Raw genomic sequence first — 26,430 nt, 5'->3', positions numbered from 1 at the left:
CCCACCCACTGGTGCTCAGTTTTGCCTCCAATTGATGTAGCTACTAGCTACATCGTGACATTTTAGGCTGGTCTTTAATCATGTTAACGAGACAGGTACTTCTTGTGTAAACAGGGACTGTCTTATCTTTTCCTGGAAGTACATGGAAAGGCAGGGCTGTGGACAAAAGTGATTATGGCTTAAAGTTTATGTGAAGGCACTGTGAGAAAATACTTGGTTTTACATTTATGCTGTAAAATTTTCAATGACAAACTTAACATGACCAGAAAATGAATTGTGGCTCATATTTTTCTGTATATTCTGGGTAAACCCTGCATTTGTCCTCATAATCAATGAAGCATAGTAAGAATCTTTGACAGTCACTGGAAATCAATGGATGATACACTGTCACATAATAATGTATCTAGCAATAAAGAAATGGTACTAGGGAACTGCATATGCAAGATAACCTATATTGTTTTAGCACAGTGAGTGCTCTGGCATTTAAACTAGAAAATGCTGCTTCCTTTCTCCCTCAGAGTGGGACAGATTATCCAGGAAGGATGTATTTATCATAGAGAGGTTTATCGTATTTGAACAGGGAATGATGGTGTACTTATTGAAGAATATGTACATATATAGGTACTTCCTCTCTACTTCCATGAGTAAGTCACTACGTGTACTTTATAAGGGATTATTAATTTTGTAATAAGTTTAAAATGCTCTATAGCCAAAAGAGCCCTTTAAAAAGACCAGACAGAATTACAAAGTTTTACGTGTCATAAAGTGTTGGTTTTATAGGATGGATTTTTTCCCCCTCCATTTCTTTTGGATACAAAGTATAGCTATGTAATTTAGATCCTCTTACTTCAGCCTTCCTAGTGTTGGGTTTGCAGGCAAGCATCACTCTGTATGTTCTATCTGTAATGTAGTTACCTGAGACAACAACAACAAAATCAGGTTGGAGGTTTCCTTGCCTCTCCACCACAGCAGCAGATATCTAAGCCAGACCAGTTTACAGGGGAAGGTTTACTTACCTTGGCTCATAGTTTTAGAGGTTTCAGTTCATGGCTGGCTGGTGTGTTGCTTTTAAGCATATGCAGGGCAGTATTCCATGGCAGAAAAAAGTGTTTAAGGACGTGGATAAGCATTAAGAGAGAGTCTAGAGTCTTAATATGTTTATAAGTGGTATGTCCTCAGTGACCTAACTTCCTCCCACTAGCCCCACCTCCTAGGAGGGAATTCCATCCTTTTCCAAGAGGGTTATGGGTTGGGGAACCACACCTTTCATACATGGGCCTCTGAAGTATATTCTAGACTTAAACTACAACAAGAGTGTATATAGCTTAGTGGTAGAGGTATGCTTATATAAGCAAAGGTCCTAGCCAATGGCCACACAAATAGTTAAATAAAATAATCAACCCTGACTCCAAAACTCATGCTCTTTTCTATAAAAAACAAAAAACAGGAAAGGCGCAAAAGCTACACAGAGAAACCCTGTCTCGAAAAACCAAAAAAAAAAAAAAAAAAACCAAAAAAAAAAAACCAAAAAAAAAAAACAAAAAACAAAAAAAACAAAAAACAAAAAACTGAGGTTAGAGAGTCTAGTTTGGGCCACACAATGAGACCATTGGCTGGGAAATGACTCAGTGGGTACGAGCAGCACATTGCTCTTACAGAGGACCTGGGTTTGCTTCCCAGCACCCACATGGCAGTGAACAACCACCTGTTACTCCAGTTTCAGGGGATCGAATAGCCTCTTCTGACCTACACTGGCACCAGGCATGCACATGTTACACATACACACATGAAGGCAAAACACACACAATAAAACAAACAAAACCCCAAATCCTCCTGTTCTGTCCCTGTTTCCCTCCCTGTTCATTTACCTGATCACTTCTCCCAGAGACAACTTCTGTTGTTTCCTTAGAGACAGAAAACCGTGCTCTATGTAAGTGTGTGAAAAATAAAACCAAACACAGATCTGCACTTTGCTCTTTTTATTTTACCATGTGGAGATCTGACCACATCAGGCTATAAAGAGCATCCTCTTTTTAAGAATTATATTCTCTTAAGTGATTGTATGCATCATAATTAATTAGTTCTCCATATATAGCTGTTTGAAATAATACAAAATTTGGTATCTTCACACGTCTAGAAATACATGTGAGAGGATATACACAGTAAGTATGAATTCCTCTAAGTGGGTTTGCTAAGTCAAAGGGGATTCTCACTTAAACACATTGCTAAGCTGCTCACAATACACAGGTATCATAACCCGGTCACCAACAATGTCTGTGTATTTTTCACTGTGAGCTTGCCACCCTCCTGAGCTGTCATTCCCTGTACTCTTTCCAGGACACTACCTGTCTCTGAGTCTCAATACCAACATGTACCACAGTTTAAACTTGGCAAGTCAGTATGATCTTTCTAAGGCTTCTTTCTCGTTGAAAAGAACACACACATCAGAACCTCTATGAAAATCAAATGAGATGTTAAAAGACCAATTAATCATTAAGCAAATGATAGACCAAAGCTGACTATTTTATATACAAATAACTCCTATACTTTCCCCATCACTTCTATTCTTGATACAGCAAGCATCTCAGTGTTAGTATTATTTCTCCTGTTTCCATTGCTTTTCTCACACTCTGCTCACCATCCAAATCATCCCAGTCAAGTGAATCTTCCTGAATTCAATCTCCCAGTATTTGGGAGATAAAGGAAGATTAGAAATTGAAGGCTGCCTTGGCTACTACATACTAAAGTTTGAGGTCAGCCTGGGCTGTATGAGGGCATCTCAACTCCCATCCATCCAAAGCAAAAAATGAAATTCTGAACCTTATCCTACATTTGAAAAATATTTATTTAAGCCGGGCGGTGGTGGTACACACCTTTAATCCTAGCACTCGGAGGCAGGCAGATCTCTGTGAGTTTGAGGTCAGCCTGGCCTACAAAGAGAGTTCCAGGACAGCCAGGGCTATTACACAGAAAAACAATGTCTCAAAAAACAAACAAAATATATATATATACACACATATACATATGTATATATACACATATTTTAAAAAATATATTTACTTTATGTATGTGTGTGTGTGTATGTGCTTGAGTTGATATATGTGCACCCATGTACACAGTAGCCTGTAGAAGTTAGCAATGAATCCCCTAGAAATGGAATTACAGAAGGTTGTGTGCCTCCATGTATGTGCTGAGAACTGAACCCAGGTCTTCTGCAAAAGCAGTAAATGCTCTTAATCCAGGAGCCATCTCTCCAGCCTTGTATCCTGCATTAACTATTAAGCCCCAGTAACCTACTTTACCTTCTTAAATGATTTTTACTAGTGCCTTTAGCCATTCTTGTATTTGCTATTCTCTTTAAATACTGTAGCATAAGCAGAAATTACATGCTAGGGTAAACTACAATTACAGTCAGTCAGCTCTACTGATAGTTCATACCTAAGTGCTCCAATCACAAAGCGAAGACTGTAACAGCAGCTGTCACAAGTGCTACCATTCATTGATTAGCATCATCATTATTAGGACAAAGGTCAAAGTGTGTGTGCTTTGTTTTTTTGTTTTTCATTAAAATAATGGCTCATAATAAACGTGATGAATTTGAGAAATGGGTTTTCACTGAGAAATGAGATATTCAAGGTATATATTAAAGGCAGGTGGTGGTGGCACACACATTTAATTCGAACACTTGGGAGGCAGAGGCAGGCAAATCTCTGTGAGTTCAAGGCCAGCCTGGTCTATACAGCGAGTTTCAGGACAGTCAAGGTTAGACAGAGAAACTCTGTCTCCAAAAAAAAAAAAAAAAAAAAAAAAAAAAGGAAAAAAAAAGGTTATGTATTAAAAGACTGTCTATTCCTATTTTTCATTAAAGTCTTTGATCAGTTTGATGCCTATTGTTAACCATATCAACACTTTTCAACTTCCAATTAACACACTGTGTCTACCTTCCTACATGTTCTATTTCTTCTTTTCCAAAGGCTCACTAAAAGAACCTCAACTCTGTAACTTTATGAAGTCTTGCAGATCCCCAATAGCCCTCAGGCCCTCTCTGTTCTAGGAGTTTACAGTTTATGATAGATTACATAATAGGCTTTACAACATATGCTAGATGGTGTAAGAATGGAACCACAGGCATACAAAAGTTTTTATTCCTTAGACTATAGAGTACAAAGCACTGCTCACTGTACATGTAAGAATAAACTGGCCCACGTTAAAAATCTCCAGTACTGAGAGAGCATTATTCTTTTGAGATGTGGTCTTGCTACAGAACTATGGCTGGTTGAGAACTCACTATGTAGCTCTGGATGGTCTCAGATTTATGGCAATGTTCAGTTCTTGAAGGATGATTCAAGAGGCATGCACCACCACACCTAGCTAGAGAGAATATCCCTTCAGGCTTCGGTAACTGAGTGCTTACTACATAGGAAGCATTCTTCTAGGCTCTGGAGAGGTAGCAACCAACACATTCGTTTTCCTCAGAGAACTTTCATACTCTACTAGAAAAGACAACTTCCTCCCCTAAAACAAACTAAGACAACCGAACAAACCATAAATAAATAAGTAATCTTAAAGACTGAGATAACTAATTTCTAAGTGCAAAAAGGGATATCTACCAAGTCTTCTTTTATCTGAGGATACTCTCAGTAAGCCATAGGGTGAGGTTATTTCTTCGGGATGGTGGCAAAGAGCACTGATTGCAATCCAAACACTTATTCTCCTCTTTGAATCAGAGAAACTGGAGTTTACCAGATCTGAGAGATCCTCTCAAAATATATGATGAAGGGTATGTGGAAGACTGCAACTGAGGTTAACCTCTGGCCTCTGCACATATGTACACAGGCACACATACATTGAAATAAGGGGTGGGGGATGAATAGGTACATGTACAGTGACATATATGTATGAAAATATCACAATGAAACCAGTTACTCTGCACGTTACATTAAAAATCAAACAAATGAGAAGAGTTTTCCATGGGCTGGGGTAAAGCAGAAATGGAAAGTCAGTCTGAATAGATACAACGTGTCATGTTAGAATTATAGTGAATGGATAATGCACAGGGATGATGATTGCACAGCATTGTAGATGTATTTCATGCCACTGAACTGTATACTTTAAAATGGTAAAAATTTATATTATGTACATTTGCCACAATAAAGGAAGAAAGAAGAGAAAAATGAAAAAATAAAAACAAAATTTCACACCTTCAATTGTTTTTTCACTGGAGATAAAATGCTCAAATTGTCAACAGTCAAATCTCCCAAATATATAAAAATATACACATTCTATCAGTAATGCGCCTTCCTAAAATATATGGCTGGCTATGAAGTAATAAGACAAAGTACTATAAGTAGGTTCAGTCATCTAATTCACATTCAGATTTCATGAAAGTAATATGGTATATGAAATACTTGTATCTGTTATGCAAAGTCCATCACTGTCTGCATCCTGTGAACAACTAACACGATCAAGAATTTTTCTATAAAAACCTCTATGCAAATCTTGTCTTCAGGTCAGACACAGTACTTCATACACAGCAGAAGTAAAGATTTACACAGCACCAACAATGATGCTAGGTTCCCTCACAGACCTGACTGTCATCTCAAAACTGTGAATTAGGTATGTCTTCATCTTGCTAGTGTGGAAATCACTGAAAGCAAGTGGTAAAGAACCTGATTCAAGATACATTTTAAAAGGCTGCGTTGAGTAACAGTTCAATGTAAGAAATAGTAAGGTAACATTGGTGATTGTACATGTTTTTAGAAGTTACTGTTTCAACATAAACAGTTCTACTTGCCTTCTAGCTCGGCTTCTTTGGATGCTTTCAAGCTTTTCCTGTGTTTACTGCTATTAGATTCTAATCCCACCTCAAATGGACAAAAGACTAAATTTTTATCTTTTGGAACACAAATAGACTATTAAACACTGCATTATAAATGGCAGACACTCAAACAGACACTGAAAATTTTTTTTGTAATCCTGAAAACAAAAACAACTTTTAAGAAAATTTAAAGTATTAAAAAACTCTCATCTTAAATAACCGATAACAAAATATGGGAAAATATGCATTTATTACCAACAAAGTAGTATTTATAACATAGTTTTAATCACTTACATTTACAGGCACCAGAATGAAAAGATGCCCCTCAAAGGCCACAGGCTTATGTCTAAGGCTACTGGAAAGCAGCAAGAAATCTCTCTTTGGGGATGGAGCGATGGATCATGGTTAAGAGCATTGGCCACTTCCAGAGGATCCAGTTTCTATTCCCAACACCCACATAGCAGCTCACAACTGTCTTCTACTCCACCCTCAGGAGATCTGATGCCCTCTTCTGGCCTTACCAAGAACCAGACACTCATGTGGTATACAGACATACATGTAGACAAAAATCACCATTCACATAAAATAAATCTTACAACAAAACCAAACACCAGCCTTCTCCCTTTTTTTAAAACGAGAGACCTTCTAACAGAGACTGTCCTTTGACAATCAATGTAAAGATTTAGTCATCCAAAATATCTGTAACCTTCAGGTTTTAAATATTTTATTTATCAAATCAAGCTTTTACTTGGAATTTTTACAATTTGAATGTAATTTAAAAAAAATCAACAGTTGCAGAAAATATGACATATTATGCTTGACTATTTTTAATATGATAAATGATACACAATTTATCCTTCCCAGCCCAAAGTTCAATATAAAACAGAACATTAATTTTGCTCACTGAATGCTTATAAACATGATATGGAATATTTTTTGGCATATGTAAACTGAAATGCAATTGCTGATGTGAGTTTTAAGTATGTTTAACCTTCAACCTTTTTTTTCAGTTTTTAACCTTCAATCCAGTTTTTACACTGATATGATAAAACCAAACTACATCAAACACATATTAGTGAAGATATTATGTCAAAAAAACAAGCAACAACACAAATGTTTAGTAATATTCTTCACTAATATGTCACCAAGTTTTTAAATTTTTTTGACTTGTTCATGCTAGTAAAAATGTTATTAAAAATATCTTTGTACTACATGTATGAGACTTAGTTTAAGAGGGGAGGACTCTCTTACAAGTTTTATAAAGAAATACAACTTTTTAAAAGAGAAAATGTCCAAGTGAGACGACATAGGCTCATGTTCCATTACTGTGAACCTACTAAGAATGTAAATCTCACTGGCTATTACAAAAATAAACAAACCTGAACTTTATTCAGGCTAGCAAGTCAAAAATAACTTTGTCAGTACCAGCAGAGATATGGTCCAGTCTACTGTTCAAAGACATTTCTATCTTCTTTCAAGATTTAGATTTTTAAAAGAACAGAATTTGTTTGGCACTGTTAATTAGCATACTCAAAAGAAAAATAAATGGTTTCTGACTTAACTTTTTTCAGGCTAGAAGAAAAGAATTTAGATGAGATTTTTCTAAAATACTGGGTCTGATCAATACTGTAAGGAAGTACCTACAAATTCTAAAAACATTATGATTTTAAACAAATCAATACTTTGCCATCACTCTTTACATAGCACTGAGAAATTTCAAATACAAATTGTAAAAACTCGTATATGAAATCTTAAGAAAAAGCTTACTAAAAGTAATTATAAAAACGCCTTTAGAAATTTAAGATGTAAAATACATTTGACTTCAAATTAAAAACAAAACAAAACAAAAACCCAAAACTGAACAAGAAACCCCAGCACGAAACTTGTCCTTTACAGTGCTGTTCTTCGAGTCCTTGTCAGCTGATTTCATTCTGCCAATGTGTGGGCCATACTCTGTGACATCTTTACCTCGTGACCTCTCCAAATCCTGGGGCCATTTTGAAGCCCCATGTGTACGTTTTCCCAATTCTTTGAAATACCAATAAAATTATAGTATCAAGTTGCCTAAAACTTTTAAAGGCCCATAAACATGTTTTCTATGAAAATAAGGTAACCTTTAACACAAAGAAATGAACAGATCTGCCACAAACTACTGTCCATTAAGTAGACATTCTCACATTACCTTTTAAAAATGAAATATAACACTGGAAGAAAAGTGGGATTTCTGAGTTGCCTTTAAGCTCTGAAAGTCAAAGTTCTCTTGTAATCAGTACTCAGAGCTGCCACACTTAGTAAATGCTTTGTAAATGAAATCCCCATTCTATCATACTTCCGATTTGCAACAGGAAATAGCTTTTTTGTTATGACACACGATCCCACTCTACAGCCTACATGGATTGGATCTCACTTTGCAGTCCAGATTTGCCTCAAACTCATGATCTTCCTGCCTCCACTTCCCAAGTGCTGGATTAGATGTGAGCCACCAGACCTGTGGACAGTATACATTGTTACATACAATCCAGTGCTCACAGAGGACTAAAAAGTCAAGTTCAACCAAACCGAAGACTTAATTTTCACTAGAAAATGTTCCAGAGTCACTGTGGTCTCCATTTCAAACCTATTTGTTTTTAAATGCAGGTTTCCAAAAATAACCAATCTTTCTCTTTCAATAAATCTGCTAACTTTTATTCACTTGAGCCACACGTATAAACAGTTAAAAGAAAAACCTCTGAAGTCCCCTCCCTTTTCTTTCACTGAGAAGGTTGAGTGAAGGTAATCCTTCGCCGCCGCCTTTGAAAAGCCTTTAAGTTCCATCGGTTTGGTTCCAACATATGTGGGCCATTGTAGACAAACAATACTGTCATTTTTTCAGAATAAGGAAGATTTTGTAGAAGCTGTAAGGATTGAAACAAATTGTCACATAATTAAATTATATACTGAGAAAGACAGTTTTCCAGCCTTACATATGTTCAAATACATCAACTTGCCAGACTATGACAGCTTCCTGAATGAGCATAACTGGCCTAATAACTGACCTAGAATATTCCAGTTGCCTGGGAATCCTCTGTATTCACCAATCAACAAGGACCACATCACTTTCACTTCCATACAAAATACTTCTCCAACAATGTCTATGGCTAAGCACTGTGACAGACTGGTAGTATGAAACGTGTGAGGGAGGTTTGGTTTCTAAGCCAAGGAGTTTGGTAAGAAATAGAATAGGGGCAGATCTGTCTAGCTCACATAAAGAAGATGATTAAGTACAAAAAGAATGCACAATTAGGTGGGCTTTCCAATGAGATATTTATGAATATTTAGTTGAAAAAAGAAAAAGTATAGTTAATAATGAACACATCTTTGAGTACATTTACTTGGTAACTTAGCCACGGCACTAGATTCAACAAAAGGATATTTCTGACTGCAGCAGTTCTAGATTATGGGAATTCTCTATGAATAGAACTATGCTGTTATAAAGCTGATTTGTCCGTCCACGACCTTGGGTATTTGGACTCTTTCGGGCTAAGGTAGTGGCAGTGGGAAACACGGACGGGGCAGCATGTGACATGACAGTGAGGACTAGAGTTCAGGGTCTGCATGCCCAGTCATCTCTCAGCAAAAGAGAGAGGCCTTTCTGGAAGGGGAGTGAGCATCAAAAGCAAAGAGACCAAAGTTCTAGAACAGAATGAAGCCCCTCCACTGCTTCCTCAGATGAAGTATGTCACTGTAATGTGTCTCCTCTATGAATGTAAAGATTACTATAATCTTTTTAGCTCCTTTTTGGGGGGTATTCCTGCTCAAATTCACATCTTAGCTCCAATCTGTTCCACAACTGAGCCAAAGGGGACAGGTGAGCACAAGCCTTCTATGAGTTTACTCACTACTCACCTTTGGTGTGATGAAGAAGTACTGAGATGTGTTCTCTTTACAGGCAGTGTTCACAACCATTTCAAACACTCTTCGTTCATTGATTGGGTCCATACCCTAAAACCACAATGACAATAATGGTTACATTTGTATATCTACTAGAGAGCGCAGCATACTTCCCCTAAAAGAATCCGTACTGTACCTGATTGATTTCATCAACTACTCTGAACGGACATCTATTAAGCTCCTGCAGTGCCATCAAGTACAACATGGTAGAAACACTTCTTTCCCCTCCACTCTGATGATGAGGAGTTAGCTCATGCAGCTGAGTACTACTTCGAAATTTTACTCTAATTCGGATTCCATATTTATCATAGTCTTCCTGTAAAACACAGAAAGTTGAGAAATAATTTTTTTCTCTGATTATTTCACTCAATTATTTGAAAATATATCAGATATATCAATCACAAAAGTAACAAGCTTACATTAAGCAATTACTATCTAAAAATTTTAATAACTCCTGAGTGCCTACATGTGTACGCACTCACACAAATGTAAATTTTATTTTATAAAAAGGGGAGTATTTGGTGTTCTATAACTTTTGCCAACTCTGAGACCACTGTGAGGTTTATTTTCTTCTCTTAGCTACACTAGCTCATTCAGATTCAGATTTACCTTAAAAGGGAAACATTTAACATTAGCTAAAAGTTAACTAGTTAAATGGTCTACATAAGTATCTAATCAAGAGAGACATACAAGAAATAAGCAATTCAACAGTCACATTTTTAAAACATAAAAAAACAAAAGTAGGTAAAATTAACTTCAATGGTATATTTTACTTAATCCAATATATTCAAACACCACAATATAAAATGTTATCAATGAATAATTTACATTTTTCATACTAAATCTTTGAAATTGTATTTATGTATTAGGTATTCACAGCAGAGGTCTAAGAGCAACAAAAAGTTTTATTTATTTTTTCACTTTAGATGCCATCAGTTAATTATAAAGGAGGCTTGGCAGTTATTTATGGATGAATAGCTCAGAATGTCAGTGGAACCAATAGGTTCATGGAACATCACCTCAATGGTGATTTCAGTCCACATTCTTTTTAAGAATGTCACCACCTCTAAGTAAAAAATAATCCCTGTTGTTTCTAAATGTGGTGGTGCCTCCATATTCTGGGAGAAAAACTTTGGGTCAACTCTCACACTAACTACCTGAATCTCTCCATCTCTCCTGGAGATTCTCACCCCATAGTTACTACTGCTGCTGGCAATAGTTTTCCTTGAGACCTCCCTGGAAGCAGGCTGCCACCTTTGGTTACAGTTCTGGCTGCACTCTTTCAACAATACTCAGTCAAACGGCAGAAGATACTTTGTAACAGCCAGTGCTGCCAAGATCCTCGCCACCAGCTTGGACTCTGATCTGGCTCTGCTGCTACTACGTTCCAGTTTCCCAGGTGAGAAAGCGAGAGCTTCCTTTTAGAAATTAGAAATCCCTTCAAGTACCAACGTGATTAAATCGCTAGCAATCCACTGAATCAGCTTAATGATAAAAGGAATTTATTTCAGGGCATGGCTCAAACAGCTACCCAATACAGAGCATAAATGCAAAGAATTCAAGTAGGCCTTAAAATTGTACAAATAGTACTTTTAACTTTTCCCTTCAAACCCCCAAGTAAACAATCGACAGAACTTTAATTCCAGCACTTGGGAAGCAGAGGCAGGTAAATCTCAGCGAGTTGGAGGCCAGCCTGGACTATAGAGCTAGTTCCAGAACAGCCAAGGCTACACAGAGAAAACCTGTCTCGAAAAACAAAACAAAACAACAAAAATGACAGAACTGTAATAATTTGTAATAGTTTTAATTCCCAAGGATTACTTTTAAACATATTTCTTCCACACTGATTTATTAACTATGTCCCCTTTTGACTACACAGGATTGGATTTACTGAAGGTTTGTTTTTGATTCTTGTAATTGATCATGCTTTTTTCTGCCTCATTCTGGCTTCTTCCATCTCACTCAAGGTTCCAGTTAAAGAAGTCAGTTCTGGACCCACTACTCAGGAGGCCAGAACAGAAAGGAGATAACGGGAAAGGTCAAGAAGAGGGAAGGTCCAGGAGAACACACTGAAAGGCATGTGGAGAGTCTTTCCAGCATGGCATTGAAAACACAAAGACTGCTGAGAAGAAACAGTACAAGATAAAGTACCATGCAAGAGGATAGGAAGGATGGGATTTCTGTGACACAAGCCTCACTTTCTTACTTGATCACATTTATACCTGACACAGTCAAGCTACTGATAAAGATCCTGTTGTTACTTTGAGCAGGATGATGCTTGCAGTAATCAAATTTATCTAAGAGCTAAGGCTCTGTCTGGGTTTAGATAAGGAGTTTTGATTCTTTGCCACTTGATAGCAACATGACCTTCAGTAACATAATGGTAAGTTTCAGTTTGTTTTTTCAGTAGGATGGATAAGTTCCTGCTTCCTAGGATAGTTATAAGCAATTAAACAAGATGAACTTAGAAGTGCCTAGCATAAAGGAAGCGTCTCAGAAATTAAGTACTGAACATACATTTCTTAGTTACAGTAAGCCAAGGACTATGTGCTAAACTGCTATGGGAGGAACTAAGACCTCAAACCTAGGACTGAACGAAAAGGTACTTCATGCTTCACACGAAGCAAAGGGGAGCTGTGAAGCAAAACTCCCCGAAGGAACAAATGGTGCTGTTTATTTATATATGTAACAGAATGAAAACTTCCACACTTGCTAAAATGCACAATTTTAAAGATATGAAAATATTCTTTATTAACTTGACTTTTATTTAAAAAAAATTTCACCTTGGAAACATTTTGACACACACAAAATGAGAATACAAAAATGACCCCAGTGCAGCAGCAAAAACTTTGTACTGAGATCACAAGATGGCCAGCCTTTCTTCATTTATACTCCTTTCCATTCATGCCACCTTCCCAGTTATTTAAAAAAAAAAAAATCAGTTATTTCTTCTTCCTTTCCTCACTTGCTTAGAGTGCCAGGGAATGAACCCAGGGCCTCATGCAGCTGAGCATACACAATCACTTCACTACACCTCCAGCCCTTCTTCACATAATTTTCTTAAAGGAAAATGTTTTATCCAAAATAGTAATACATAAAGTTATAGTTCAAGAAATTACCATATTTCCTATTATCTTCTAAATTTGTGATAAAAAAGAAACCAAGGAAACTGAGCATGGTAGTAGAAGCCTATCATCTTAATTGGGAGGTAGAGGCAAGAGGTTCAGGAAAATTCAATGTCATCTTTGGCTAAATAGCAAGTTCTAGGCCAGCCTAGGCTATGAGACTCTGACTCAAAAACATCAGAAAACACCACTACCACACACACACACACACACACACACACACACACACACACACACACACAAGCAAAACAAAACAAAAAACAAACTCAACCTCATTGATATAAACTATATTTCAGTTGTGTTTGCTAATTTGTTTATGGCTCTTAAGTTGAGCAGTGGTAGATTTACAAAGCATCGCACTCATTCAACACAGCTGAATAATCATTATTCAGACTTGCTAAAAATAGAGAAAGACATTAGCCACTTAACAAAACACCATCCCCACCCCCAAACCAAGCAAACCTAATGTTAGAAATTCATAGATGGACAGTCTTCCAGTGGAGAGAATGAGACACCAATCCAGCCACAGGTCTATTCCTTCCTTTTCACAATTTTTCAGTAAGCAAAAATTTCATGTATAATTGCAAAATAAGTAAGTTTACATGTACCCTTTGCACATAATTAAAATTACTGGTCATAAAATACATCCCCAATGCAATTACCTCATTTTCTGTATGAAGATCAACTTCACCAGCACACTGCATGGAACTAAAAAAGTTGCTGAACTTCTCATTGATTTTTTCCACTAGCTCCTTTAAGGGATTCAGCCACCTTTCTTTCACCTACAAATAAAAGACAAAATCATAAACTGAAAGCACTACTATCCATTCTGACATAAAACAAATTTTATAACAGAGTCAATCTGGTTATGAAAATATCTTTTCTCTTAGGAGTGTAAGATTTATTTCATATAATTCATATGCTCATCCCATTAATGGTAAACATGTAAGAAAATGGATAAAAATTACCTGTGAAATGTTTTCCCTGTATTCATCTAGTTCAACCTTCTTCCCCTTTAGTTCTTCAGTGAGTTGCTGTATTTCTATCTCTCTTTTTGTGTATTCCTCAACCACCTGGTAGAAAAAAAAAGTTCTTTAAGAAAAATCTATCAAAGAATAAAATTATATAAAAATTTGCATCAATTAAGCTATTAGCTAAAATGTCAATTGCATTGCATTGTTTGTATGCAATTAATTTATGCTATTGCGCACTGAAAGTGCTACTTTTTAATCCTTAAAAAAAATACACACTGCTGTATTTCAAGTCAGCTCAACTATTCTTTTTATAAAGAAAAGGCACAGAACACTGTGTTCCTTAGGAAGACTCTATTTAAAATTCTAATAGATTCAGAATCTGGCATTTAAGGCATTGTTCCTGCTGTCTAGCTTATTATTACCCAGAGCTCCAGTACAGTGTGGGAGGCAAGTACTGGAGAGAGCTGTGTGTGTGTGTGTGTGTGTGTGTGTGTGTGTGTGTGTGTGTGTCCGTCCCCGTGCGTGTGTGCACATGTGCATGTGTGTACTGGGGAAGGCGGCAGTGTGAGAGCTGCTGGATGGAAACAGAGAAAGAGGCATACTGTAGGATTCAGTCCTGTGAAGCAGGAAGCTCTTGATCTTTCTTCAGTTAATAATGCATCAATTTCATCCAATGTGTTTGGAAGATCTTGAAAAGCCTAAAGGAAAATAAAAGTCTATCGTTAAAAATGGAATAGTGAAAATTTTTATTAGTATAGTTAAAAGAAAGTAATTTGCTATATATCTACTCTCTGATTAATAGCATGCTAGCACACAGCAATACAAAGGAATCTTAAACAGGGTATTTTGCCTTTAAAAAGCTTACACTTTAAAAGAAAACAAAATGTATACATGTGGATAGTACCTTAAGGCAATGTATTGATGTTGAGTCTAAAATAAGCAGTACATATTATATAGGCTTTGGAATTTAAAATAATGAAGTGTCAGTTCATGCTACATGAAAATTAAAAGAATTCAAAGGCCTATAATTGATCTCTGGGTCTCAAAGCAATGGCTAGGGAAAAGCAATGCAAAAAGGAGGAAACGATTTGGAAAAAAGAATGAGTACTGCATACCATGGGGGGTGAGGAGCTGTGTCCATTTGGAATGGTGGGTACTTGCTGAATTGGTAGAATGGGTCCAGAATATGTGGGGCATTGAAAGAGAGCAAGAAGTTAGAACTTTATACTGTACTTATGAAGACCTACAAAAGCATCCTTAGATCAATCACTGAGACAGAATTTCATCAAGACTATCTTCTGAATCTATGCCACAGAGACTCATTAGGATAGACACTTTCCTTCAAGGAGAGGCATGCAGTACACTGTTTTGCCTAGCACAACCTGCAGAGCCCTTACAGTAAAAGGTTTGCAATGAATCTGAAGCCCTAAAAAAAGATTCTGATGAGTTATATAATTAATCAGGTAGCTTTACTTTGTATCTTTTTTTAACCTTTTAGAACATAGTCCAGTCTCTCCAAAAGCCTCCAGGTATTTGTTATGTACATGTGCTACATCTTTGACTTGTCTGTTGAGGTGTGAACTTAAGTTCCAACACTTACTTGGTGGCATCTTCACCAGACTCTTAACAGGCATACCAAATTTATGATAGTGAAATGTACATTCTACCTCATCCACCTCCCCCACCATTGTAAGCAAATCAACTTCTCATCAGTAAAGAGCTTCACAGTTTGTCCAGGCAAACATTTAGGAGTTCTTTCTTACCTCTCTCATATCCTCTGTCCCTCTGTGCTTCTTCTACCTTAATCTTTTCCTTGGTCAAAATAATAATGCTCAAAGTGGTTTTCTTGTTTCCTCTTATAGATCTATTCTTTATAGAGCAGCTAAAAAGTATTCACCTATAAACTGAACTTAATAATGCCATTCTTGTGTTAAAAATCCTCCAGTGGGTTCTATCTCAAAGAGAATGGAGACCAGGGCTGGGGATATATATTAGTGGTAGAGTACTTGCCTAATCTCTAACACTAAAACTAAAAGGAGAAAAACATGTCCAAACTCTCTTGTATACTTTATAAGGCCATATTAATCTGGCTAGTGCCTTCCTCTCTGCTTGGAATGTAATTTCTTGTTTTTGTTTTTTCAAACAAAGTCTCTTCTGTGTATCTCTGGGTGTCCTCAAACTCAAGAGATCTGCCTGCCTCTACTTCCCAAATTTTAGGATTAAAGGCATGTGCCACCACTGCAGGGCTGGAATGTAATTATTATTATTATTTTTTTTTTTCTTTCTTTTTTTTGGGTTTTTCCAAGACAGGGTTTCTCTGTATAGCAGCCCTGGCTGTCCTGGAACTCTCTTTGTAGACCAGGCTGGCCTTGAACTTACAGATCACCTGCTTCTGTCTCTCCAGTGCTGGGATTAAAGGTGTGTGCTACCACGCCCAGTTGAGGAATGTAATTTTTAATCCCACCAAGATTCCTTCTGTGCTAACACATACCAAATAAATACATTTGCACCTCAGTGGCTTTGTATGATCAGTTTTCTCTGCTTGGTAGACTTTGCTTCACACCCCCACTTGACTGATTTCTTCTCTTCATCCAGCATTTATCTCAAACACCATCATCTCCAAGGAACCATTTTTAAGCACCGGCCTATCCTTGCTACTTTATCCACCGCTTTTACTTTCCCTCCGTCTCTCTGGCCACCTGACCTTACCTATTTTTTTGATGTTTTTTTCTATCCTCTAGACCAGAGTTCAAGTTTCAGAAGCATGTCTGTCCTATTTAATATTTGGTCATAGCACCCAATCAATATACTTTAACAAATATATTCTTTTCTAATTTTATTCTTTTAAGACAGTATAACTTGTAGGGAGGCACAGCTGAGCCCAGAGTTTAGTTCTATATGTAGCCCAAGTAGACTCTAAACTTGGGATCTTCCTGCCCCATCTCCCAAGTGCTGGGATTACAGGCAACTGCCTCCATACCCAGCACATAAAAACTGTAACTTATAGTACAGATATCACACGAATTTTATTAAAACAAAACATATTTTAGATGTGTTCTATATCTATAATAATTCTATAATAAAGTTCTATAATAGTCTTTAAAAACAAACTTCTCAATTAGTTTTATAAGTTTCTGTTGAATTCTTACTCTGTACCCATATTTGGTGCAATCAAATCCATGATCGTTTCTGTGTCTGACAGTATAAAACAAAACCTTCCAGGATCTGACAACTACAATCTATAGTAGTTTTTTTCTATGCTTAGTGGACATTTCACCAATCTATGAAAGTTGATACATTTAAGATTTTAAAAAGTACATAAATACTATTTAAAACTACATTTGTAACTTTTTTGATACTAGTCTGAGTAGGTACACAGAAAAGGCTCCAATGTCAGATAAAGTCTAGGGACACAGGGACAGAATGAATGGTGGAGTGTGAACTAAAAGGCAGCACTGCTTAGTTGGACTCTGACCCATCAGCATATAACCGAAAGAAAGATAGCCCTGAAGAGTCAGTATCTGATGAGCCCCAATTAAACACCAGGACTTCTAGGGAAACACTATCATTTTTGTCTTTGTTTTTCTAAGTATTACTCCTGCTTACTGTTTGTCAAGTACAAATAAGTACTTTCCATGGATAGTTCACGCTGCCAACTATACCTCTCAAATATGGTCAAGGGGGAAAAGATCTACTTTAGTAGTAAAAATGAATGCTATGCTGTAATTTTAAGAAAATTCCCATATTTTAAGAATTTTAATACTAAGCACAGACTGGTGACTAAATCTGAGAGGGAGTAAGTTGAGCAAAGTTACTTTATGTATATGATAATCAGTGTAAGAATGGGGAAAAGTGTATTTTTAAATGACACTTCATGTTTTTCATGTCCTGTTACTATGCCTAGAGTAGGGTATCTTAAACTTAAAAATAGTGTGTTATGGCAACTGCAGCATTATATATTTTTATACTTACTGTCTGAAATTCTTGGGGAACGGCTTGGTCTGCACTCAGGTTACATACTTGCCTAGCTCTCTTCATAAGTTCCTTGCACTTCTGTAACAATCTCTGTCTATTATCATCCAATTCAATGAACTGTTGCTGTTAAAAAAAAATATTTCAAAATATTATTACTAAATTAGAAGTTTGTTGTATAAACAATCACACATCCAATAAACTGCTGAATTCTGATTATGATAGCCACATTATCTGAATCATGACCTTTTGAATCTAAAGGTATATTAGCCTTTTATTATGAAGATAAAATTTTAAGTTAAACTTTAAAATATATCAGAGCCAGTATTTCTCTAATATACAAGAATTCTCAAGTTTATCCTTTTCTGAATGTTTAATTTCAATGAAATATTATCATACATAGACTTCACATAAGAAAACACAACATTCAAATGTAAACTTTTAAATTACTTTTGATAACTTTTCAAGTATGTTTTATCTATTTATTATTTGTTTATGTACTTAATTAATTTCCCCACCAAATAATCAGCAAGATCTGTGAGATGCCCACATTACAATCTGTACTAAGTACTGCAAGGTGAGTATGGAGAAAGACCCACAGAACTAACATCACAACAGAAACAGGCAGTATCCACTGAGTGCTTGTGTGTCAGGACCTTGCATAGGTGCTTCTCATCTAAATTTTCTTTCCTTTCCCTGCTTTTTCTTTTCTTTTTTCTTTTTCCATTTTAGGGAGGTGGGGCTACTGAAGTAAGGTCTCATGTAGACCAGGCTGGTTTCAAACTGGTTATGCTGCCAAGACCGGCCTTGAAGTCCTGATCCTTCTGCTTTCCAAGCAAGGAGATCATAGTCACGTAGTCCCAATCTCAGACACTGTATCTTTTATTTCCCACAACACTAGACAGTAATAGGCTCAAAAAGAGGCTGGAGAGATGGCTCACAACTGCCTGTAACTCCAGCTCTAGGGATACTCTGGGCTCCATGTGCACATAGCCCAACCCTTAAATACATATATGAAGAAAGATAAAATTACCAGCTGTAACATTCGGGAGAGCAGGCCCTGCACGTCACCTGGGTAGCACAATAGAACCAACCCTGTTGCCAGAGTTGTGGGTGAGCCAGCCCCAAAGCTGTGAGTGTGGGAGAGCTGTCCCCATTACTCGTCTGTCCTGTAATGGTATGGGAGGGGAAGGGATGTCCTCCACCTTACTCCTCACCCCTCACTGCCTACTGACCCTCTCCCTAACTGGAGGCAGCACTCAGGAAAGCGGGCCCTGCCCCTTGCCTGGGCAGCATAGTAGAGCTGACCTTGCTGGCAGAGGCATGGGTGAGCTAGCCCTGTGGGTGTCAGAGTGCGAAAGCTGGCCACACCACACCTGCCTCATCTGCCATGTGGTGGTGCTCTGCCCCTTACCAGTTGCAGCACTTGAGAAAGTGGACGCTGCACCTCCCCTGGGCAGCAGAGTAGAGCTGACCCTAGTCAATAGGTAAACCACCCCTGAGAATGTGAGCATGGGAGATCTGGTCCACCCTTCATATGCAGGACAGAGATACTGTTCCCTAAACTCCACCACCTATGCCAGAGCTGGCCCTGCCTGTCACTAGCTGCAATACTTGGGAGAGTGGCCCCTACACCTCGACTGGGCAACTTAGTAGAGCTGGCCCTAAAGGTGTAGGTGTGGGAGAACCGAGTCTGAGAATGTGAAAGCAGTTGAACAACAATGGAGAGCTCACCCAGGTGATGAAGACAGGGGAGAGCTTGCAGGTTGACCAACCGTGCAACTACCTAGACCCAGAACCAGGGTTATGAGTTGGCCCACCCCAAATTCCACTCCATTTATGATCTGCTGGCGCATGTGAAGGGGCCAATCCTGCAGACCCAAAGCTGCAGGATCTCCACAACACAGGGCAACAACAGGATAACCAAAAGCAGTTCCAGTGAGGGCCCAGTATCAATGGTGTAGCAGAAACCAGAGGCCTCAAACCAGACCATGGCCCTTTGTAATGAACACTTGAATACAGAGATATATGGATGGAGGGGTTTGCTGTGTGACTCACTGTGTCACACTGCAGCTTCCTTAACAAGATTTTTCTGTTTCTTTTTCTCTTAAATTTTATTTTATATTATTTTGGGGACGAGGTTGCAAGGGCAGAGGGTAGATGCAAAGGGACAGGGAATGAATGGGTCGAGATACATGATGTGAAAGACATGGAGAATAAATAGAAGATTGAAAAAAAATATTAAAATACAAAGGAAATTATACAATAAAAAGCATCCTAATGGTAGTAATAGTTTTAGATTAAAAATCAAACATATTTAAAAAAGGAAAAGATAATAATCAATTGCCCAGAGCCTTACCACGTAACAATTACCACAATCAACCTTTTGTTTACTCCCATATCTCAGTGTTATAACTGAAATTATATCAGATCCAGTTCTATTTTGCTAGCTTATTTTTCTTATATATTTTCTAATGACATTAAAACTCTTTATAAAAAATAAAAATAAAAGGGTATCACAAAAAGGGAGGTAAAATTATTATTATTATTTTAAATATTTATTTATTATGTATACAGTGTTCTGCCTGCATGGATCCCTGCAGGTCAGAAGAGGGCACTAGATCTCATTACAGGAGGTTGTGAGCTACCATGTAGTTGCTGGGAATTGAACTCAGGACCTCTGGAAGCTGAGCCATCTCTCCAGCCCCGGCAAAATTATTTTTTAAAAAACTAAAAAACTATTCAAGCTCACAGATTTTGTTAGAGACTATCACAATTCACATTCATGTTTGCTTGTAAGAACCCCTACCCACTCTGCTGTATGTCTCCTACTAACAATGGAAACTCAACCTGTAAGATCTCACCAACATGAACTCTCAAACGTAAGTTAAAGTCCACGAGGCCTCAGCCCTACACCAAAACTACAGGCAATTGAGTAAAGTTGGGAGCAGAAGAGGTGGCCCTCTCCAAGGGAAGAGCACACAAATTGGTTCTCTAATGCCAAATAGTCAGCCCCTAAAACATACATATAGGTAACACTATATGGACTCAATAGGTTATATTTGGAAATATGTATGTATGTATACACACACACACACACACACACACACACACACACACACACATATGCAGTAACAACTGATGAAAAAGAGAGGTCATGAATCTGAAGGAGAGTAGGGCGGATATATAGGAGTTTAGAGGGAAGAAGGGGAAGGGGGCAATGTTGTAATTATAATATAATCTCAAAAACAAGCAAAAAAAAATAAATAATTTTAAAAACCAAAAGGGGTAAAAAAGAAACTGCTACCCTGGAGATAGGGTTTCATATAGTCCAGGTTCACCTCAAACTTCCTATGTAGTCAAGGTTAGTGTTAGACTCCTCATTTTTCTGCTTCTACCTCACAAGTGCTGCAGTTACAGGTATGAGGTACCATGCTCATCCTATACAGCAAATATTCCTTTTGTTATAATAAATGCTTTTCAGTGACAGAGTATGTAAGTAGGAAATAGATGTAGAAAGGTCAGAATGCTGAACTGTGCCAAGTGCAGTTTTGTTTTTTTTTAATTTATTTAACTTTATTTTATGAGCATTGGTGTAAAGGTGTCAGATCTCCTGGAACTGGAGTTACAGACAGTTGTGAGCTGCCATGTGGGTGCTGGGAACTGAACCCTTGTCCTCTGGAAAAGTAGCCAATGCTCTTAATTGCGGAGCCATCTCTCCAGTCCCCCAAGTGCACAGTTTTAATGGGGAAATATTACTAAGAGCCAGTTAGTAAAGAAATTTTAAGGATAGAAGATTATGAATATATAGGCATGGAAGCCTCAAAGACATTCTTGTTAGTAAGTAACCTAATATGGTTGGAGGACAGGAATCCAAGTATATAAAAATTTAGTCTTATCAAGGTGAACAAGGGCCAGACTTTCAAGTTTCATGTGTAATGAGGAGGGTGCCTAGTCTATCTAATGTCACTTCTCGACCAAGTATTACCAAAACTACTGTTCCACAGATCAGTCCACTCAATACCCATTATAATCTTAGGAAATGTGTTATCTTTTAGATGTGGCTGAGAGGCACTGTGAACTTGCCTAAGGCTATAGAACTAGGGATGAGAAGGTTTCTAATAGAGAAAATACGTTTATCTTACTCTGTACTAAGTTTCAAACTAGACTCATTAAAAAACACACACACAAAAGTAGGGGGTTGGTGACCTAGTCACATCTCAAGTCTATCTGATTAATATCTGAGGGACTTGGATGGGTGACGTGTTCACCAGTTTGACAACAAGCAAACGAAAGAGAGAAAATACTACAAAAAATAAAAGGTTATATATTGAATTGAACTGAAATAAAAGCAAGCCTTTATCCAATTACTTATAACTATAGTTTCCTTGAATAAATTCCTTTACCTGAGAGAAATGAACAAAATATCAAAGATTCCCAGTTACCCTACTTTACTCTCTAAGGGCCATTATACTTAAGTAATGGAAAACAAGGGACAGCTGGGTAGAACTCAACATTCCTAATGACTTCTATTCCTGTTTCCTGTTCCTCTGGACTTTGCTAAAATGAAATATTAGGATATTGTAGGAACGAAATATCACTGAGCTGATTATCTGAAGCTCTAGACTGAGAAGGGCCAAAACCTCATTTAACAGTTTCCTTCTGTTTGGTGGCATTTGCCTAACAAAATTTTTATCAGAGAAAAGCCTTTCTATACATATTTGTTTGTGACAGTACCTCGTGACAAAGTCTCTGTTCATTTTCTTGTCATTTTTATAACATGTTTTCAATGCCACTATTTTGAACTTAGCCATCTTAACAAGGAAGCACATAGTTAGGCATATGTATACAAATATATATAAAGTATATATGCGAATGTATTTTACAATACATTCTGGATACACAAGGGAGCTGCTAACTAAGAATGCCATTTAATAGATTATAAACATGAAAGTCGAGCTGAATAAGGACGATTTCATTCATTTTTCATCTTCTGGGGAAAGAAACTAAACAAAAAAACTTATCTGAATAAGTAGCTCCAAATGTAGATTTTAAGTTTTTGGCCGGGCGGTGGTGGCGCACGCCTTTAATCCCAGCACTCGGGAGGCAGAGCCAGGCGGATCTCTGTGAGTTTGAGGCCAGCCTGGGCTACCAAGTGAGTTCCAGGACAGGCGCAAAGCTACACAGAGAGACCCTGTCTCGAAAAACCAAAAAAAAAAAAAAAAAAAAAAAAAAAAAAAAAAAAAAAAAGTTTTTGTTTTGTTTTGCTAAAGCTAATTTAAAATCTGAGCATCCTGCTGTTGCCCTGAGTCATAGAGATCCTGTGGATATCATTCTGTAGGACCAGTCCCTTCATGTGCTCCAGCAGATCATAGATGGGATAGATGTTAGGATGGGCCCACCCAAGGCCCAGGATGTGGGTTTGGGTGGTAGCTGAGCTGGTCAGTCTTGGCCACTGGGCCAGCCCCCTCAGGTGAGGGGTGGAGCCAGCTCTCCTATGCCCATGCCAACAGGGCAAGCTCTCCCATGCCTGTGGTGAGGGGTGAGGCCATCTCCTTTGAGTGCAGGGGTGGGGTGGGGGTATAAAGCCAGCTCTCCTGCTGCAGTGTTCATGAGGGGCAGGGGCCAGCCAACCCAGGGTCAGTGAAGGGGAGGGCTGACTCAGCATGGACCTCGGATTTCAACACGCATGGTTCCCATGACCCTTTGTGGTAATATGGGCCATGGACATTTACACAGACACCAGTTGTAGCAGGGTCACAGACCCAGACATGGCCCTCGACAGCAGCTTGGGCCCAGATGTCACCATCTGGGCAACACAGGCCACCCAGATCTGTATGGACCCAGCAGCAGCTTGGCCCCTGGACACCAACATGGTCTCAGGTGGCTGACCAGTCAGATTCTGGGCAACAGCACAGCCCTCAGAGGAGTTTCAGTGAGAGTCCATTGACGACAGTATGCTAGAGGCCAGAGGCCTTGAACCAGACCAACGACTCATTGCAATGAACATTTGTGGGTGGAGCTGATTGGACAAAGGGTATACTGAATGACACACTGCAGCTCCCGATGCCTCTGAGTTGTTGGGGTGGGGGGTGTCTAAGAGATCCTTAAAACAACATAAGCAATTGTCATTGTCTCTGGCTGCTTCTTAGAACTTAAGGTAAAATACTATGAAGATACTGTACACTTTAGACACAGGACTTGAAAGAATTCTAGAAGCCTCCCCTCTGAAGATTAGCTCTCACAGTATGAGAAGGTGCTATGCATGCTGCCAAGGGAGAAAAGTACTCAAAAGTTCTACCCAGCTGCTAACCATGTGAAGCACATCAGCTGGGCAAAATATCCTCTACGGTGTGATGACGGAATTTTATAACAACAGCCATCTGACAGGACCTAAGGCCTGCTCAATATGAGGGAACTCATGGCTGGTACTGTTAACCTAGCCAACTGCCCATAGCTGGAGAGGTCACAGACCCTAAAGGAGAAACTACTATTGTCATTTTCCTAAACCTGTAACTTCTAACTGTATTCTAGTGTAGCTCTTATCCTTCATCAAAGATTCTTCTGTAGCAGATGGAGACTACTACAGAGATCTACAATTTGTTAAAATGTAAAGAATAAGTGAATAAGGGGTACACAGACCCAATTAGTACATCTATAATACAACCCCCTACCCGCCCCACACACCTAAGGCTCAAGGAACATTATGGAAGATGAGTGGAAATATTTTTAGAGACAAAGGACTGAGATGCCTACTGCAAGATACTGAGATATGAGCAGATGCTATAGCCATGAAATCTCAACAACATGGGTATCTATACAAGACCTGCACAATGACCACACCACTGGATACACCAAAGGGGACAGGGAAAATGCACAAGGCCCCACACCTAGATGAAGAACTATAAGCACTTAACGGCTGCTGAAGGACAAGACCTCTTATAGGTTGTCCAATCTGAAGTGATCAGCCCTAAATGTATATGAGCATCACTAGTTAGACTCAGTAGGTTGTATGTACACATACATACTACCATATGCACACAGATATGTGTATATATGTATGTAACAATTATAATTATAAAAAAGAGGTCATTAAGTTGAGAAGGAATTGGGGAAATACTAAAAGAACTGGAGAGGGAGTAGAAATGATATAAATGTAGTGCAATCGTGTATAAAATTTTCAAAAAATTGATTAAAAAATAACAGAAGATATGGGGAAGTGAGGAAGTAGCCAAAGACAGTATAAGCTCCATGGTAGTTCAGTAAGAAAGAAGCCCCTGATTGCTTTAAAGCACAATTCTTGTTGATCTTTGTTGGTGGAACAGAAAAAAAAAAAAAAAAAGAATATACATTTATAGAAGATAGAGCTGTAAAGCCAAGTTAATCAAAGACTATTTGGATTCCTGCTTTAACTCTAGCCTTAGATAGCTAACTGAGTATAGAAAATAATCTATCTGTTTAAGACACAAAACAATTCCAAAATTTACCAAACATCTTCAATTAATAGTTCAGAAAAAATTACTTTAAGTATATATGTTAAGAAATGATCATTACCTACTCTCTGAAATCCTTTCTGTGGAAAGCTGCATTGTTAGGAAAGTTGTACAGAAATACCTGACGGATACTAAACTAGGAAAAGCCCTCCTGGAAGGCCCTCTTGTGGAAAAAAGAATTATCCACTGACTTCCCTGTTCTACTTCACAGTTCAATAAATAAAATAAGATTCAAACAAAATAAAAGCTACTTCCTATATGAACAGAATTAAATGTAAGTTCTAAGTATCATGCCATTAGTAAAACACTGGCTATAAATTAATGTATTCAGTTTTTCAGTGAAGGGATTATAACCACGTCTGTATACCCAGATTCAATCTAATTGATTGCTAATTATGCCATAGATAGTAGACAAAACACATATTTGAAAATATGAAAATCATTAGATATTTTTCTTTAACGCTAACTTGAAATTTTCATAGCAAATTTGAGATTTAAAAATCATAGCCCTAAACTGACTGCTTAATACACAAGCTTATGAATTTCGACCTTCCTTTGTCTTAAATGGAATCTGGTAGTATAGCGGGAGCATCCCTATCTGGAGATCTGAGTTCCTATTCAGAAACACTGTCATGATGCAAAGAGTGCAAAGTCCCTCACTTCATCCATGGTAAGCCCAAGTCAAGACACAGCTGCAGCAGACAGGTATCACCTTAGCTTCACGCTGCGTGTATGATGTGTACATAAAATATCATGCAAATGTGTTCTGCCTTTGATCCATCCCTAAGGCATTTCATTATGTATAATACAAATCTCCAAAATCTGAATCTGAAATGGGAAACGCTTCTGAGAACAAACATTTGCAGGTGAGGGATACATAAAACTCCAACATTGTTTATTTATTAAGTGATCCACCTGTCTCTGGAGTTACAGACACGTTGCTGTGCTTGGCATTTTACACAGATTCTAAACTCAGGTTCTTATGCTTGTAAAGCAATCACTTTACCCAATGAGCCATCCACGCAACCCATTTCTTCCCAGGTTTGGTGATGTACCCTGATGCCAGCCAGCAAAAAGCAGAGGCAGGTGACTTCTGTAAGTCTGAGGTCAGCCTGATC

General features: G+C 38.0%; 1 protein-coding gene and 1 pseudogene across 2 annotated transcripts in view; both read right to left on the bottom strand.

Moving 5' to 3' along the window:
• Positions 1–6,049: 6,049 nt before the first annotated feature.
• The window catches only part of Smc5 (structural maintenance of chromosomes 5), a 72,136-nt gene continuing 51,755 nt past the window's right edge, over positions 6,050–26,430 (bottom strand). Inside the window, exons 18-25 of one of the 2 annotated variants that reach the window (XM_052762727.1) lie at positions 17,820–17,945; positions 14,963–15,007; positions 14,450–14,545; positions 13,842–13,946; positions 13,536–13,655; positions 9,885–10,064; positions 9,704–9,799; positions 6,050–8,712 (exon numbers count right to left, since the gene is read on the bottom strand). In XM_052762727.1, coding sequence (XP_052618687.1) covers positions 8,569–8,712; positions 9,704–9,799; positions 9,885–10,064; positions 13,536–13,655; positions 13,842–13,946; positions 14,450–14,545; positions 14,963–15,007; positions 17,820–17,945 — 912 coding nt within the window. In that variant the 3' untranslated portion in view covers positions 6,050–8,568. The remainder of the gene's footprint in view (positions 8,713–9,703; positions 9,800–9,884; positions 10,065–13,535; positions 13,656–13,841; positions 13,947–14,449; positions 14,546–14,962; positions 15,008–17,819; positions 17,946–26,430) is intronic. The other variant, XM_052762728.1, reaches the window with a different exon arrangement.
• Positions 10,272–13,520, bottom strand: LOC128094515 (10 kDa heat shock protein, mitochondrial-like; annotated as a pseudogene).

This window comes from Peromyscus californicus, unplaced genomic scaffold, assembly GCF_007827085.1.
Source record: "Peromyscus californicus insignis strain IS unplaced genomic scaffold, ASM782708v3 Scaffold_4__1_contigs__length_199733344, whole genome shotgun sequence".
Lineage (NCBI taxonomy): Eukaryota > Metazoa > Chordata > Mammalia > Rodentia > Cricetidae > Peromyscus > Peromyscus californicus.
Note: the sequence above shows the minus strand (reverse complement) of the source record. Positions and strands in the feature narration are given on the sequence as shown.